The sequence below is a fragment of the Podarcis pityusensis genome (assembly GCF_964106645.2).
Source record: "Podarcis pityusensis genome assembly, chromosome: 9".
Taxonomy (NCBI): domain Eukaryota; kingdom Metazoa; phylum Chordata; class Lepidosauria; order Squamata; family Lacertidae; genus Podarcis; species Podarcis pityusensis.
Window position 1 is genome coordinate 72466118 of NC_138034.1, and position 18486 is coordinate 72484603.

At 45.5% G+C, this 18486-nt stretch overlaps 1 protein-coding gene across 6 annotated transcripts in view; it reads right to left on the reverse strand.

The window, feature by feature from the left end:
• Positions 1-11011: 11011 nt before the first annotated feature.
• Positions 11012-18486, reverse strand: part of SLC4A11 (solute carrier family 4 member 11) — a 257806-nt gene continuing 250331 nt past the window's right edge. For all 6 annotated transcript variants that reach the window (XM_081020750.1, XM_081020749.1, XM_081020746.1 and 3 more), the window contains one exon: positions 11012-18412. In XM_081020750.1, coding sequence (XP_080876876.1) covers positions 18349-18412 — 64 coding nt within the window. In that variant the 3' untranslated portion in view covers positions 11012-18348. The remainder of the gene's footprint in view (positions 18413-18486) is intronic.

The following is an 18486-nucleotide window of genomic DNA, read 5'->3' on the forward strand; positions in this document are numbered from 1 at the left end:
AGTCAACGCTTAGGAGCAAGTATAAATGTAAAATGCAACACTTTATATGCATGTGGAGTATGCAACCGGAAAACTAATAAAGATTATTTTTTTGGGGGTGGGGAATTAAACTCCTGATATTGGAGCACAGGGAGACTTTCAAAGCCCTTTAAACATCTGAGTGAGTGAGTAGCTAGCTAGCTGCAGGGGTGGAGAACGAAAGCTACACTGTACAGGCTATTTTCTCCTCTCCTGTCCCTTCCTCCTCCTCCTCCTCCTTCACCACCCACCAGATCACTGGATCACTTGGATATTTTAAGGAAAAGCACCCTCCCACACAGCCCCTTCTCCTGTTAGGAACTCTGCAGAACTGCTCTTAGAACGACTGCTATTCAGTTGGTTAGAGCGTGCTGCTGATAATGCCAAGGTTCCAGGTTCGATCCCTGTATAGGGCATCTGCAGATTCCTGCATTGCAGGGGGTTGGACTAGATGACCCTCAGGGTCCCTTCCAACTCTACGATCCTATGATTAGACTACCATCACCACCGACAAGAATAAAACCAGAAACACCATCTCCACTATCAGGCTGTGCAACAAAGTTCTGAAATAATTCCCAGAGGAGATGAGGAGCCACATGTTGTTTTCCTGGGCGACATCTCAAGCCAGTTTGTCTTTTTCCCACTGGTAGATTTAGTGTGCGATACCCTCGCTGACAGATCCATCAGCAGCATTCATATCGTTCAGTGGTTTTTAATGAGAAAGTTGCACGCTCTTGTGATTGCTATGCAAATGTTCAGAAAACTCATTAACTGGCAAGATCTTTAACCTCCCACTGCAAACTTCGCTCCAAGCTCACATCTGTTCGAAATCAGAGCAGGAGACCCCTGTTCTCCATGTGCCCTCCCCCATGAACATGAGCGCACATTTGCCTTTCAGAGGCAAGGCTTGTAGGAACATCAGGGGGTCTTAGCTTTGGGGGCAACGTGTGGGTTTGGGGTGCTGGTTTTATTTTCAAAAGCTTTGGCTTCTCGTAGCATCAGATTCCATATGTTTATCCTTTATTGTGTGAAGACGTACAGTGGTATCTCTGGTTGCAAACGGGATCCATTCTGGAGATCCGTTCACAACATGAAAGGAACGCAACCTGCAGCGGCGCATCTGCGCATGCACGGGTTGCGATTCGCTGCTTCTGCACATGTGCGTGACGTCATTTTGTGCATCTGTGCATGCGTGAGTGTCGAAACCCAGAAGTAACCCTTTACGGTACTTCCAGGTCGCCACGGGACGTAACCTGAAAGAACGTAACATGAAGCGGATGTAACATGAGGTATGACTGTATTTCCTTTTGCCTGCCTGAATCAGTTGCCAATGAGTTTCATGGAACGAACCCGAGTTATGGTAATATGAGAGAGAGAGGACAGAAACCCTCCTCTACTTAGTTTCTCTGTAATGATAAACACCTTTATCATGTCCCCGCTTAAGTCTTCTCCCTATACTTCCCAATTTTGTGACTGGATGCCTCCCAGATCTGGCGACTTGTCTAAGTTATGCAACAGGGGTGCCCAATATGCAGTCCTAAGCCCAATAGGGATTGGAGTGGGTGCACTGGGGGGGGGGGAGGCAGAAGAAGGGTTTATGTGAGTGAGTGAGAACACTGACTTAGTTGGTGCAGCCTGACACTTTTTTAAAAAAATATTTTTTTAATTAAATGTTCTGTTTTACAATTTCAAATACTCATTTTACATCCTTAAAATTTCAGTGACTTCCCTTCTTCTCTTTCCATGGTTCATTTTACGTATCTTAAATCCCTGCATATTTTACAAAAACTATACCAATCAGTTTTCCATTATTGCATCCATCAAAACTTATTCACACTCTTGAATTTATCTTAATGCTGCCGGCGTTTTCAGCTCTATACAATTATTTCCCATATATTCAATAAACGTTTTCCAATCTTCTTTAAACATATGTTCTTGTTCTCCTATTCTATAGGTTAAGTTTGCAAGTTGTACATATTCTGTCAACTTAAGGTGCTATTCTTCTTTGGTTGGTACCTCACTCATTTTCCATTTTTGGGATAACAAAACACGGGCCACAGTTATAATAGTAATAATAATAATAATAATAATAATAATAATAATAATAATAATTTATTATTTATTATTTATACCCCGCCCATCTGGCTGAGTTGTTGCATACATAAATAACCTTTTCTGACACCTGGGGATTTCAGTCTGAATTATTGCCAACAGAAAGAAGTGTGGATTTTTTTGGGAAAGTACTTTTAATCATTTCTTTCAATTCATTATAGATCACTTCCCAATACTCTTTTACCCTTTTACGTGTCCACCACATATGACAGAATGTTCCCTCCGATTCTTTACAACTCCTACACTTATCTGATTCTGTCTTGTACATCTTAGCAAGCCAACTCAGAGTTAAATACCATCTGTGAATCATTTTCAGGTAGTTCTCCTTCAAAGAATTTGTTGTTGTTGTTTAGTCGTTTAGTCGTGTCCGACTCCTCGTGACCCCCTGGACCAGAGCACGTCAGGCACTCCTGTCTTCCACTGCCTCCCGCAGTTTGGTCAAACTCATGCTGGTAGCTTCAAGAACACTGTCCAACCATCTCGTCCTCCGCCGTCCCCTTCTCCTTGTGCCCTCCATCTTTCCCAACATCAGGGTCTTTTCCAGGGAGTCTTCTCTTCTCATGTGGTGGCCAAAGTCTTGGAGCCTCAGCTTCAGGATCTGTCCTTCCAGTGAGCACTCAGGGCTGATTTCCTTCAGAATGGAGAGGTTGGATCTTCTTGCAGTCCATGGGACTCTCAAGAGTCTCCTCCAGCACCATAATTCAAAAGCATCTATTCTTTGGCGATCAGTCTTCTTTATGGTCCAGCTCTCACTTCCATACATCACTACTGGGAAAACCATACCTTTAACTATACGGACCTTTGTTGGCAAGGTGATGTCTCTGCTTTTTAACCTTCAAAAAATAACATGCTGTAAATTTCAAGTTGCTTTTCCGGAGTTTTTCTGGAAATCTATATTGTGTCCTAAATCTATTGCCTGACACTTTTAATCCTAGGGTCATGGGTTCGAGCCCCACATTGGGCAAAAGATTCCTGCATTTCAGGGGGTTGGACTAGATGACCCTCGTGGTCCCTTTGAGCTCTGCATTGCTGTGATTCTGTAAGAAGAGCCGTGCTGAATCAGGCCAAAGTGGGCCAATCCAGGAGCTCACAGAGGCTGAGATTCACATTTTAAGGTTGTGTTCCTCCTGTCAGAAAGCCTTTTGAAAGCATTCACATTAGGACGTAGCCACTAGAGGACATTTGCTCAGCTTGCAACGAGAGCGTAAGAAACTAGAGAGGGAAATCTAGAGCTGGCGTGTTGTTTTCCATCACAATGGATAAGGTCCTACATTTAAGAAAGATAAGGGATACAAGGGAAGAGGGAGGAGAAGGATGGGGTAGGGGAATGCAAAAGCCAATGCAATTCTGGGCTGCATCAATAGGAGTATAGCATCTAGATCAAGGGAAGTAATAGTGCCACTGTATTCTGCTCTGGTCAGACCTCACCTGGAGTACTGTGTCCAGTTCTGGGCACCACAGTTCAAGAAGGACACTGACAAACTGGAACGTGTCCAGAGGAGGGCAACCAAAATGGTCAAAGGCCTGGAAACGATGCCTTAGGAGGAACGGCTAAGGGAGCTGGGCATGTTTAGCCTGGAGAAGAGGAGGTTAAGGGATGATATGATAGCCATGTTCAAATATATAAAAGGATGTCACATAGAGGAGGGAGAAAGGTTGTTTTCTGCTGCTCCAGAGAAGCGGACACGGAGCAATGGATCCAAACTACAAGAGAGAAGATTCCACCTAAACATTAGGAAGAACTTCCTGACAGTAAGAGCTGTTTGACAGTGGAATTTGCTGCCAAGGAGTGTGGTGGAGTCTCCTTCTTTGGAGGTCTTTAAGCAGAGGCTTGACAACCATATGTTAGGAGTGCTCTGATGGTGTTTCCTGCTTGGCAGGGGGTTGGACTCGATGGCCCTTGTGGTCTCTTCCAACTCTATGATTCTATGATTCTATGAATGAGAATCACATTATGGCAAATTAAATTGTGGCAAGAAAAGAGAGTACAGTGGTACCTCAGGTTACATACGCTTCAGGTTACATACGCTTCAGGTTACAGACTCCGCTGACCCAGAAATAGTGCTTCAGGTTAAGAACTTTGCTTCAGGATGAGAACAGAAATCGTGCTCCAGCGGCGCGGCGGCAGCAGGAGGCCCCATTAGCTAAAGTGGTGCTTCAGGTTAAGAACAGTTTCAGGTTAAGTACGGACCTCCAGAACAAATTAAGTACTTAACCTGAGGTACCACTGTAATGGTTTCACAGGCCTGCAGGGAAACAAGAAAGCAAAGGAGGATTTTCTGCTCCAAGACGAGGCCTTGCACTCGCCCAGTTCCTACAGATAAGTCTGTTCACCCCAAGCTTGTCATTCTTTTCACACATTATGATTTAAAAGGTACACCTATCTTGGATTTTTTTTTTTTTTAATTTGAAGCATTAATGCAAAAAACCGGGATTTTCAATTCAAGGCACCCATAAGAAGTGCTACCCAAATTGCTCAGCTAAGCATTTTCTCAGTTGGAAGTATATGAAAGATCCCCACGGAACAACTGTTCAACGAGGCAGGCTGGATGCCTCATGGCTGTGAAGTATAGAAGCAGATGTGCTCACGTAAGATTAGTTGTGAGGATCTGATCAAAGGCTGCAATTAGAAAAAGTTGGAGGGAAAAAATCAAATATAAAGTGGAAGAATGCAAAAATAAACACTGTTTTTCATCTTACTGTAGGTTTTATTTTGAAAAATAGAATTCCATTTTATGGTTTATCTTTGTTTATATTTTGAATTAGATCTCTGCGGGGACACCAAAATCTTTTAAGGGCTTAGGGCCTCTAAAGGTCTTAATCTCTGTGTGTGTCAGTCATACCTCAGGTTACAGCCGCTTCAGCTTGCGTTTTTTTGGGTTGCGGACCGCCGAAACCCGGAAGTACTGGAATGGGTTACTTCCGGGTTTCAGTGGTCGTGCATGCGCAGAAGCGCTAAGTTGCGCTTTGCGCATGCACAGAAGTGCTGAACTGCAACCCGCGCGTGTGCAGATGCGGGTTGCAAATGCTGCAAGTTGTGAACGTGCATCCTGCAAGGATCACGTTCGCAACCCGAGTGTCCACTGTGTGTGTGTGTGTGTGTGTGTATATATATATATATATATATATATATATATATATATATTCACACATACTTGAAGCTTGTTGCAAGTTCTGGAGCTGCTCAAAGTACACGTCTTCCTTCGTGCTGAAACCATTTTCATTGCCAAGTTGTTCATCCGTCTTTAAGAGCAGTCCAATACACTGCAACCTTAAGCAGTGGAGATAACATGGTGGCGGAAGTTTCACCTGCTTAATTCTTGCAGGCAGAGGCATGGTGGTGAAGGGAGAGAAAAGTCGGCAACCCTCCCAGGAAACAGAAACCAGGTTCAGGACTCATTAGAAAGGCCTTTTGTTTTCTCCACCGTAAACTGTAGATGGCAGCTTCTCTCAACAAATCGGGCAAGTTGAGGGTGAAATGTTTCCGTGTGCCTAGTGTTCGTCCTGCCTTCAGTTTGGAAAGGAATATTATTCACTCGCTACTCCCCTGTTCCATTTCGATTAGTGAGCCTGCTGCAACAGCAACTCTTTCCTTTCCCGATACGCCCTGAGCTCTCTTTTACCTTTTTTGTGGTCACAAGCTCTTAGAATTGTAGAGTTGGAAGGGACCCGAGGGTCATCTAGTCCAACCCCCTGAAATGCAGGAATCTCAGCTAAAGTCTCAATGACAGGTGGCTGTCAAACCGCTGCTGAAGAAGTCCGAGGAAGGAGAGTCCATATCCACCCAAAGGGGACCGTTCCACTGTCAAATGACTCTTATTATCAGAAAGTTTTTCTGTATGTTTAGTTGGAATCGCCTTTCTAGTAACTTGAAGCCATGGGTTCGAGTCCTACTGTCCAGAGCAGGAGAAAACAAGCTTGTTTACGGAAGTTTGTTTAGGGACATTTTAATGTATTTTTAATCTTTGTTGGAAGCTGCCCAGAGTGGCTGGGGAAACCCAGCCAGATGGGCGGGGTACAAATTATTATTATTATTATTATTATTATTATTATTATTATTATTATTCCTTCTTCCATGTGGCAGCCCTTTAGGTATTTGAATACGACTATCACATTTCCCCTTAATCTCCTCATTTCCAGGCTAAACATACCAACATACAAGAGCTTCTCCTACTTTTGAACCCTTCTCATTCTAGCCTCACAAGCCAAGGTAAATTTGAGTTTCTCTGCATTTCTTTACGTATGCAGGGAAATCGGGGAGGAGGGAATCAATTTGGTAGCGACAATCTAGGTTTTGGAATTCAAGGTATTGATTTCCTGGCAACCCTCCAAAAAAGGGCCTGTTTGATTGGATTATTGGGCTGATTCATCAGTCTGAGCGAAAACCATTCTAGAGTTTCTCCTCTCGTTTAGCGGATGACTGCATTCACTCCGAACAACCCCCACCCTTCCATTTTAATAATGACGATAACTGGACTTCCACAGTCCAGTGTGGTATTATTTAAAGCATCAACAGTGGCAGAGGGAGTGACATCTGTGGGGACTTCCATTTTCCAACTTTCCTTCCACTCTGAGGGAGCCAGCAGCCTGTGGCCACTAAACTAACTCAGTCCTCATTGGTCTGAAGGAGCGTCTCCACCCCCATCACTCAGCCCAGACACTGAGGTCCAGTTCCGAGGGCCTTCTGGTGTATCGGTAGGCAAAATAAGGCCTGAGGGCCAGATCCAGCCCAATCGCCTTCTAAACCCAGTGCACAGACAGTCTGGGAATCAGCATGTTTTTACATGAGTAGAATGTGTGCTTTTATTTAAAATGCATCTCTGGGTTATTTGTGCAGCCTAGGAATTCGTTCATTCCCCCCCCCCCCAAAAAAAATATAGTCCGGCCCACCACAAGGTCTGAGGGACAGTGGACCGGCCCCCTGCTGAAAAAGTTTGTGGACCCCTGTTCTGGTGGATCCCTCACTGCAAGAAGTGAGGTTATAGGGAACCAGGCAGTGGGCCTTATCGGTAGTGGCACCTGCCCTGTGGAATCATAGAATCATAGAATCATAGAGTTGGAAGAGACCACAAGGGCCATCGAGTCCAACCCCCTGCCAAGCAGGAAACACCATCAGAGCACTCCTGACATATGGTTGTCAAGCCTCTGCTTAAAGACCTCCAAAGAAGGAGACTCCACCACACTCCTTGGCAGCAAATTCCACCGTCGAACAGCTCCTACCGTCAGGAAGTTCTTCCTAATGTTTAGGTGGAATCTTCTCTCTTGTAGTTTGGATCCATTGCTCCGTGTCCGCTTCTGTGGAGCAGCAGAAAACAACCTTTCTCCCTCCTCTATGTGACATCCTTTTATATATTTGAACATGGCTATCATATCACCCCTTAACCTCCTCTTCTCCAGGCTAAACATGCCCAGCTCCCTTAGCTGTTCCTCATAAGGCATCGTTTCCAGGCCTTTGACCATTTTGGTTGCCCTCCTCTGGACACGTTCCAGTTTGTCAGTGTCCTTCTTGAACTGTGGTGCCCAGAACTGGACACAGTACTCCAGGTGAGGTCTGACCAGAGCAGAATACAGTGGCACTATTACTTCCCTTGATCTAGATGCTATACTCCTATTGATGCAGCCCAGAATTGCATTGGCTTTTTTAGCTGCCGCGTCACACTGTTGGCTCATGTCAAGTTTGTGGTCAACCAAGACTCCTAGATCCTTTTCACATGCACTGCTCTCAAGCCAGGTGTCACCCATCTTGTATTTGTGCCTCTCATTTTTTTTGCCCAAGTGCAATACTTTACATTTCTCCCTGTTCAAATTCATCTTGTTTGTTTTGGCCCAGTTCTCTAATCTGTCAAGGTCGTTTTGAAGTGTGATCCTGTCCTCTGGGGTGTTAGCCACCCCTCCCAGTTTGGTGTCATCTGCAAATTTGATCAGGATGCCCTTGAGTCCATCATCCAAGTCGTTGATAAAGATGTTGAATAAGACCGGGCCCAAGACAGAACCCTGTGGCACCCCACTAGTCACTTTTCTCCAGGATGAAGAGGAACCATTGATGAGCACCCTTTGGGTTCGGTCAGTCAGCCAGTTACAAATCCACTGAGTGGTAGCACAGTCAAGACCGCATTTTACCAGCTTCTTTACAAGAATATCATGGGGCACATTGTCAAATGCCTTGCTGAAATCAAGGTAGGCTACATCCACTGCGTTCCTTTCATCTACCAGGCTTGTAATTCTGTCAAAAAACGAGATCAGGTTAGTCTGACATGACTTATTTTTCAGAAATCCATGCTGACTATTGGTGATCACAGCATTCCTTTCTAGGTGCTCACAGACTGTTTGCTTAATGATCTGCTCCAGAATCTTCCCTGGTATTGATGTCAGACTGACTGGGCGGTAATTATTTGGGTCCTCTCTTTTCCCCTTTTTGAAAATAGGGACAACATTTGCCCTCCTCCAGTCTGCCGGGACTTCGCCTGTTCTCCAGGAATTCTCAAAGATGACTGCCAGTGGTTTTGAGATCACATCTGCCAGTTCTTTTAATACTCTTGGATGCAGTTCATCTGGCCCTGGAGACTTGAATACATCTAAACTAGCCAAGTATTCTTGTACTATCTCCTTAGATATTCTGGGCTGTGTTTCCTCTCCTGAATCATTTGCTCCAAATTCTTCAGGTCGGGCATTGTTTTCTTTATCGGAGAAGACTGAGGCAAAGAAGGCATTGAGGAGTTCAGCCCTTTCTGTGTCCCCTGTTTGCATTTCACCATCTTCTCCTCTGAGTGACCCCACTGTTTCTTTGTTCTTCCTTTTGCTACGGACATACCCATAAAAGCCTTTTTTGTTGCTTTTAACCTCTCTAGCAAGCCTGAGTTCATTCTGTGCTTTAGCTTTTCTGACTTTGTGTCTACATGTGCTGGCTATTTGTTTGAATTCCTCTTTGGTGGTTTCCCCCCTTTTCCATTTTTTGTACACATCCTTTTTTAATCTTAACTCAGTTAAAAGTTCTTTAGATAGCCACCCTGGCTTCTTTAGGCACCTTCCATGTTTCCGTCCCATTGGTATTGCCTGAAGTTGTTGTGCTTTTACTATCTCCCTCTTAACAAACTCCCAGCCATCATGAACTCCCTTTCCTTTTAGTATTACTGTCCATGGGATCTCACCCAGCACTTCCCTAAGTTTTATGAAGTCGGCTTTCTTAAAGTCAAGAAATTGAGTCCTAGTATGCTTGGCTGCTCCTTTCCGCTGTATAGTAAACTTCAGAAGAGCATGATCACTTGCGCCTAATGATCCTTCCACTTCTACCCCACTAACCAGGTCATCAACATTGGTTAGGACCAGATCTAAAATGGCTGTTCCTCTTGTTGCTTCTCCCACTTTCTGGACAATGAAGTTGTCTGCAAGGCCAGTGAGGAATCTGTTTGACCTTATGCTCTTGGCTGAGTTTGACATCCAACAAATATCCGGGTAATTGAAGTCCCCCATTACTACTATCTCCCTTCCTTTTGCATGCTTGGCCATCTGTTCCAGGAAGGCATCATCTATGTCCTCCGTTTGGCTTGGGGATCTATAGTAAACTCCCACAATGAGGTCACTGTTATTCTTCTCTCCCTTAATTTTGACCCAAATGCTCTCACTTTGGCTTTGAGGTTCTAAATTTTGGATCTCTTCACAGGTATACACATCCCTGACATATAACGCCACTCCTCCTCCTTTCTTGTCTGGTCTGTTTCTCTGAAATAGATTGTATCCCTCCATTATTACATTCCAATCGTGGGACTTATCCCACCAGGTTTCAGTGATGCCTATTATGTCATATTTAGTTTGCTGTACCAAGAGCTCAAGTGGAGCGCCCTCCCATCAGGTGTAAAGGAAATAAACAACTATCTGACTTCTAGAAGACATCTGAAGTCAACCCTGCATTGGGAAGCTTTTAATGCTTGGTGTTTTTATTTTTTGCTGGAAACCGCCCAGAGTGGCTGGGGAAACCCAGTCAGATGGGCGGCATATAAATAATAATTTATTATTATTATTCCAACATTCGGCTTCATTAGATGTCTGAGTTGGACGGCCATCTACCATGAATGCTTTAGCTGAGATTCCTGCATTGCAGAGGGTTGGACTAGATGACCCTCAGGGTCCCTTCCAACTTTTAAGATTCTATGAGTTCTGGTCCTACAAGAGAGGGATAAAAAACCTTTCTTTGTCCACTTTCTCCATCAGTTTATAAACTTTTATCCTGTTGCCTCTTACTCATCTTTCCTCTTAACTCAAAAGTCCCATCCCCTTGATCATTCGGGTTGCCCTCACCTGAACCTTTTCCAATGGAAAGGCAGGATGGAAGTTGTAATTCAACATCATCTGGAGCAGTGTTTCCCAACCTTGGGTCTCCAGCTGTTTTTGGACTACAGTTCCCATCTTCCCTGACCACTGGTCTTGCTAGCCAGGGATGATGGGAGTTGTAGTCCAAAAACAGCGGGAGACCCAAGGTTGGGAAACACTGATCTGGAGGGTGGTTTGTTGAGGGAGGCTGATAAGGATGATCATCAACCATGTCTGGATTGAGAGAGTGACTTCTCCCACATTAAATGAACAGATTGTGGTAAAAGCATAGCAGGAAAACAATGCTACTGATGTCTTTTATCTGATACAGGAGAGGACGTCCCTATGTAGCAATTGATACACTTGAAAATGCCCCTGTGAGTTTCATATATGGCACCTGAAGTCTCACCAGCCATCAATTAAGGGGAGGATTTCAATGCTCAACGTTTACAACGTGTGGGGAGGGACCTCTCTCTCTCTCTCTCTCTCTCTCTCTCTCTCTCTCTCTCTCTCACACACACACACACACACACACACAAATTAACTATAGGAAGCAGAACCTTTAGACAATGAGTAGAAATAGAGATTTCTTTATTATTATTTTATTAAAATACAACCAAGTTCCTTATACAAATAAAGGAATTTCTGTTGTTTCCAAGAAGCAATTCTTTTATCAAAAGAAAACCATTCACGTAAAAGAAAAGAAGTCATCAACACTAGCTAAGAGGCATGCATTGCAATCCCAACAGAGCGAGTGCAAAATAAAACATAGGCTCTTCTCTCTCGCATTCTATATTCAAAACCCTTGCATTTGGTCACTTTAAAAAATAAGCATTTAGAACCGACCTCCAGGCCACTTGGTAAGGAAACCCCCCCTCCCCTTTTTGCTACAAAGTACAGCAGTTAACATGAGCCGGCTACATTCCAAGTCAGGGAATGGGGGGCAGGGGGACAAATTAAGGGCAAGGCAAACCAAATCTCCCAGTTGTGTTTCAGATTGTCTATGCACAATATCGCCACTTAGATGACCCAAGAGCAGGGTGCAAGGTTTGCAGGAAAAATGTGAAGTAAGGAATATCGAAATACCCCCATCCTGTCTTGGGTTCTGTACATTAACCCATGTCTCTAACAAAGGTAGGGGGCTGTGGAAAATGAACGTTGCCCATCCCCGTTTCATTTGAGTCCAGACACGCACAAGGGCTTTGCTCTAAGATGTTTCATGCAACTGTTTCCTGTGCAACGGAGCAACCACAAGCGGACTTGATGTCCTCAGTTATGCTGCATGCTGACACCCCCACCCTGGGGAATATCCAGAATGTTGGGCGCTCTCAGGTGGCCAAGAGATGTAGCGTCGTCAGGAACCTGAGCATCGGTCAGTAACGGTCGCTGTGTGCATGCAATCGGATCGCAATGGGTACATTCAGAAAATGGCGGCCGAATGAATCGCAGGTGTTTAGCGGTTGCTAGAGAAAAGGGTTCAGGAAGGAAGCGAGTGACAAAGGCCACGAAACAGTTAATCTCTGCTGGATCTGCCCAGCAGGGATATGGATCGCAGTGCCACGTTCCAACTCTATAATATTTTGCACACACGTGAATCACCGTTATCAATTTAAAAGTGCACACACAGAGAAGTCAGTGGAAGCAGACTTTTTCGGCGAGAAGGCTCAAAACCATGTTGGTTTGCAGGGGGAAAATATCAAGCACTGGCATGGGATCTTAGCACTTTAAATCTGGGAGCAGATCAGTGACGCATGTGCCATGGCTGTTTTTGCCAAATCTCCCTTTGATGAACAAAAGCTCACGAATTCAAAAACCGTTCCGCGATGGAAAAGCAGCAAGGCGGCAGGGGTGAGAGCTGATAGAAATCAATAATTCAAATGCACATATGCCACTGCTTCTGAAAACACACATTTCCTCTAAACAGAGCAGCTACGGGTGCAGGGAACAAATGGGATGCAAGTCCGGGATAGGGGCTTACAGAGCTGCTCAAAATTTTTAAAAAGGAGCAATGAAGAAAATGCCTAACAGCTGCATACATCCAAATACTGGCTTAAAACCCTGGTCAGCTATACAGCAGAGCCTACCAGGCCACAATAAAACAGTGACCGACTGAGGAAGATAACTAGATTCCTGCCAAAATATAACTAGAAGATGGAGCTGAAGAATTGAACACCTGATTCACAGTAGGCTGAGCACCAAGGTGAAGGATGGGGAGTCTGTGGCCCTCTAGAGATTGGTGGACTCCAGTTCCCATCAGCCCCAGCCAGCAGTCAGGGTGGATGATGGTAACTGTGGTCCAGGAACATGTGCAGGACTCCACTGCTGGCCAAGGTGATTCCTCAACCCCTTTATATCTATTTTCTGGGCAGTCATGCTTTTATCTCAAGATGCCCACCTGAGGCTCTCTTGCTGCCACCCCAGAGATGCCAAGACCAGTTTCTGCACAGCACCCAATGATCTTTTGCTGTGGTTTCACCTGGGAGGGCTAGTGGTCAATGCCAGCTCAGGGCCAGGTAGCCACATCCTCTGGGGATCAGGTATGTGGACCTGGTCCCCAGGGAAATCCTTGGGCTGACGCACCATCAAATGAATTAAAATCAGCAGCACTGAACTCTTGAGAGAACAAGCATGTCTGCACTTGAACAGGGGCTGCTGCCTCCAACGTTGGCTTTAAAAATAGCTAGAAGTGGGAACGTGAGGAAATCAGGGTCTTGCGGGGTGGGGAAGAGGAACGATGCAGCAGAGGACAACCGCATAGCAAACTTTGGGGAAGGGGATAACTCCCCTCAAAATGGCTTGCGCAGAGACACATGCAACCCCACACGTGATGTTCCTTTCGCTGCAAGACGGATGAGGAGGAATCATCAGAAGACAACAAGAACGCTGAACGTACACAGGTGGGCGGACTTGCCAATTGGTGTGTTTCCAGACAGCGGAAGGGGACGGGAATAGAATTCGAGGCAGATATGGAGACAAAGGAATTTAGAGGTTGGGTCAGTTTCGAAACAGGCGCTAACATGAAACTGATTTGATGGCAAGTCTCGGTTGGCTGATATCAGAGTCTACTGCTACGAAACACCACTCACGGCTCGCCTCTGGTTAGCTGGCCCAAAGTCCCTCTTACTCGCAAGGTGAACTATTTATGGATCTTTAAAGGGAAGCGTTAACAGGTTTTTCTGCAGACAAGTGTCTCCGGGTGGTTTAAATGGATGGGCCCATCACCAATTTTCCACCAGAGATGTCTTGTCTCATCATGGCTAACTCCTGGGACTCAAGTCACATGATCAGATGTGACCATTTCCCCCTCCCCTAATAATTCCCCCTCTGCAAGTCACTTCCTGGGAAATCAAATTTTTAATTTTCAGGAAAGGAGTCTGTTGAAAATGGATCAGCCCACAACTGTTAAGCCATTCATGGTACTCATGATGGGTATATATAGATCAGCAGGTAACAAGAAAAGAGAATTTGGGGGGTGGGAAAGGTTGTGAATCCCTCCCCAGTCCTTGAGACAGGAAGGAACGATCCACAAAACCGTCCCCTATTGGGTCTCCAGATTTAGCTTTTGATAATTTTCCAGGGGGTGGTATCTCAATTTTGCTTGGAGCAAGTTCAGGAGGAAAGTTTAAGGGGAGTTTATGGCATCAAGACAAATTTGGCCTAAGAACGCTCCTTTTTTTTTTCTCCCAATCTCTGCTTGCATTAAGGGAGGCGAAAGCACCTCATAATCACAAAAGGCATTCACAGTATCTCCCGACGAGCGTAACACGTACGGAGATGTCTTCCTCGCACCCGTTTCTTTGGCAAGATTCATGCAAAGAAAGAAAATGAAGTTAAAAAAAAAAGTCATCTTCTCTACAGAGCTTATAATAAAAGCATTTGGTATGTACATTCTAACCGTCTTAAAACCTTCGCAGTGGTTATTAAAGTGCAGAATTTGTTCCGTCTACGACAGACACTCTTCCTTCGCTACGTCTGTTTCCTGGTAACCCAAGCGGAGGTCAGTAGAAACAAGAAACAGAAAATAGAACAATAAAACGAAAAAACCCCCAAAACCAACACCGTTTGCAGCAGGAAAGGAGGGAAAGAGTCGGGGAAAACCATCTGAAGTAAGACACGTTCTGAGACAGCTCGGCTTCTGGCCTGCTACCTGTTCAAGTACAAGACCAAGACTAGGGGGTGGAAGGTTACTGGCCTTAAAATGTGCTGAGCCGCTCAGATTTGCAAGCTCTGAAGCTCTGGGTGATAACTGGAAAGAGACTATGAAATGTGTGCCACTGTGTGTGTGTGTGTGTGTGTGTGTGGGCACTGTGCAATTAAATCTTAAAAGCAGGAGCAGTCCTGGGCAAGGGAGAACCATTTTCACAAAGGTATCTAAGCACATTGCTTGCTGTTAAATCTCAACAAGCTCTGCCTATTTCACATGGCATGCAGGCTACCCCTATGCTACCCCTGGGTATATAGATCTAGAAACCTCAGAGGACTCTGCCCCCATGCAGTGCACAGAGTATTTCCTGAGGACCACGGGTGGGAAACGCACAGAGAAGCTGCACAGAAGCTGAAACCAAAAGTATTATTTTTTAAAGTTCACATGCGAACATCAGGGATGCTCCTGCCGGCAAATGAGATCTGCATTCCTTGAAGTTACTCTCTGTTTGCATTTGCCCAGCCTGCGTCAAACCCTGCACATCCACTTGTCGTCAGCTGCAAGATAAGAAACCTGGGTTCTGTGCATGGATATATTTAAGTGTTTCTATCATCTGCATCAACCTCCACAGCCAGCCACAGATCACGTGTGCCACGCGCTAGCGATTTGGCTTTTTTAAAAAAATATTAATTAAGAGGAGAGCTTTTACCCTGCTTTGCTTCCCTGTAGAACTGAAAAACTGGCCTTTGTAAATGAACTCTCTGTATTCACAGGCAGGTTTCATATCCATCGCATGACTAATGTGCGGTTCTATTACGTTGGACGACAGGCTCCGCCAGAGAGATGCATTTGGGCAGGACCACAGACCCTGCTAAACATGGCAGCCTCACATCTAGCTATGCTCCCTTGCCCTGGCCCTGTAGCATGCAATAATGAACTTATGACATGCTTTACTACCTCTTGTGGTGGGGCAAGAGGCTGCCATTTTTGGCAGCAGTCTTGAGTTTTAAAATCTGTTTACATGCTAAAAAACAAAACAAAATCCAGCTACTCCATACACAACTCCCCTTGGCTTTCTGGAGTCAAATCTCCTGCAAAGATGGCTCCCAAATTTTCTCAGCGCAGGAACACCGGTGTCAACCCCGCAAATGAGTTAAGAGCAGCCCCTGCAAAATATGGCTACAAGTCCTACCAGCCTTAGCAGAGGAATTCAAGGCAGTGGGAACTTGAGTGCAGAGGAGAGTTCTTAGTTAAAAATAAAACCAGAGAGAGCAGAGTGTTGTTTGTGAACCTCCTATGGAACAATAAATCTGGTTTCTTGCATTATACATACATACATAGGTGGACTATCTTAAGGTTCCCACCCATGACCGACTACATGGTGTGTCCGTAATTATTCCCTGTGATTAAGCAGCTCGGGGCAGAATCACAAACTGCAACGTTTCGGACAGGACTTTGCAGACCAGGTCTGGTAGGACTTTGCAGAGCCAAGATGCTAAGATGGATTAATTCAGGCCAAACGAGCAACTCCAGAGATATATTTTTATGCTTTTGGAAAGCTCAGCATGAGAATATGTCAGCGGCAAAGGCGAAAAGCCCTTTTGCACTTATTCAAAGGTGGACTGTGTCCTTTGGCCGCAAAGGTGGCCAACCTATGCAGCCTTGGCCAACCGGGTGCCCTCAAGACGTCTTGGACTGCAACTCCCATCAGCCCCGGCCAGCGTAGTTGGGAGTTGTAGTCCGAATAATCCGGGGAGCACCCAGTTGGCCAAAGGGACAACCTCTCTGAATTTCCAGATGCGGTTCTTTTATTTGGTCATCGTTCTCACTGCAGAAAGTGATGCTCAGGACTTAGTAAAACAACAACAGGCTAACTTAGAACTGGTCTACTGCACTGGGCTGCAGTGAGTGTGCATTTATGCACATATGTGCTTGTCCATTGTGATCTGAACACTGTTCCTGGGCCAAGAAGGGGGGAAATGCTATATTACTCAGAGGATTTCCATGTTAGGTAGAAAAGGAGGGGAGAATCCGTCTCCCTGACATCTGGTTTTCTACATGTAAGGAGAGAGAGAGAGATGATAAACCACTGAAACATAAAACAGTATCTATACCTCACCTGCTGTTTATGCAGACCAAGCTAGGAACATCCTTGACTCTGAACTATCGAACTATCTACAGACATCAAGCCTCTCCAACCAGCGGCTTGGGTTCAGGAACAACCCTGCCCCTGTACGCCACATCTAGCCTTCTGCAAAGTCTTTAGCTCTCTTTCTTGCAAAAAGAATTTTTAAAAAAATCTTACCTTGCACGGAAGAGGAATATTGAGAAATGTAGATAACAGGGGAGTTTGACATATATGCCTAATACAATATGGATTTTTGATTCTTTCTTTTTTTGCAGTACTTAAAATAAAAAGGAGGTGGGACCAACAGGCTGGAACACAGAACAAGCACACACAAATTATAATTAGGACCCGCAGTGTATAAAGCAGACATCGGGAGCATTCAGATTTTCCAGAAATATAATGTCATGTTTTGCGGGGGGGGGGGGGGAGAGGAGGAGGTTAGCTACAAAATTGGAACAGGGCAGAGACAAGCAGCAGAAACACAGCCTTTGGGGGGGGGAGCGGGGGGGGCGGGCGAGACAAACCCTAACCTGGAACGCGACCCTGCCCAGGACCCCAATGTTCACTATGTACTGTACATTAAAATTAAACGCCAAGAGCAAATCAAAACCGATGGGAGCCAAAGGGCTAGGATTTAAACGGAGGAGAGGTGGGAAAGAGCAGGGAGTGCGAAGGAGAAAAGAAGAGGAAGGAGGAGAGAATTTAAGTTGATGCAAGATACAGTACATGTTAACACTGATTGCACAAGAGCCCTCTCACTCTCTGGTGAGAAAGGGGGGGGAGAGACAGGCATCAATTACCCAGGACATTTATATGCAAAATATATACACAAATCTAGATTGGCTATGTATATATGTACACATAAGTAGTAATGTACACACAGGGGAAGGGAAGAGAGATTCTGCCAAATGTTTCAATGCCTGGTTCAGTCGCCATCGTGCAAATCTGCTGTTCCAAGTCGGGACCGTCTGCAAGAGGGTTTGGCTAATTCGCATCCGCCTCTGGGTTTCCGCTCGAAAGCAGGGAGCCCAGATGCCCCCAGACAGAATATGATACAGAACTGGAGCAAAATCTGTCCCGGTCTGCTCCACGTTGGTCTTCTGGTGGCTCTTGACCGAATCAGCCACCCACTGATCTCCGGGGCTCCTGGCATGAGAGGTTGTATTAAGAAGCAGAGGAAACTGGCCAGAGGACACTGTAATTCTGTCAGGTTAAAAAGGAGCGCCCTACTGTTCCTCTCGCAGAGCAGCACAGTACAGGGGGTGTGTGTGTCAAAAAAGTCTATAAAAACGGCACTGCCCTTCCCTAAAACAAAGAAGCGGGGACGCAATGCCAAACTTTTGTCTTTGGGGTTTCCGTAAAGCACACTTGCCGCTCCAGCTTCAAAGAGCGCTGCTTCCCCCACCCCAACCCCCCCACCCCAACCCCCCCCCAACCCTGAAATCTGGGCACTTGGTTGGTCTCTAGCAACATGCCTTTGGGTAGTCAGTTGTGCAGGAGTACAAAAATCAAGTCACGAGAGGTTCAGGGTCCAAACCAAACGTCCGGCGAGTCACCCATCCAGACGCCAGCTTCCTTTCCGTTTGAAAAAGATAGAAGCCCGCTGGCTGATGCAAGGGAAACAAGGCTGCTTCTTCCCCTAGTGCTCAGCATCCATTGCGTCCAAGTATTTCGCTTCAATGATCCTTGGGAGCAAGTTATACCTGAGTGGAAGAAGGGGGACACCGTTAGATTCTGCCCTAAGCGGAAGACTTTGCGCGTGGCTCTTACGGGCTCT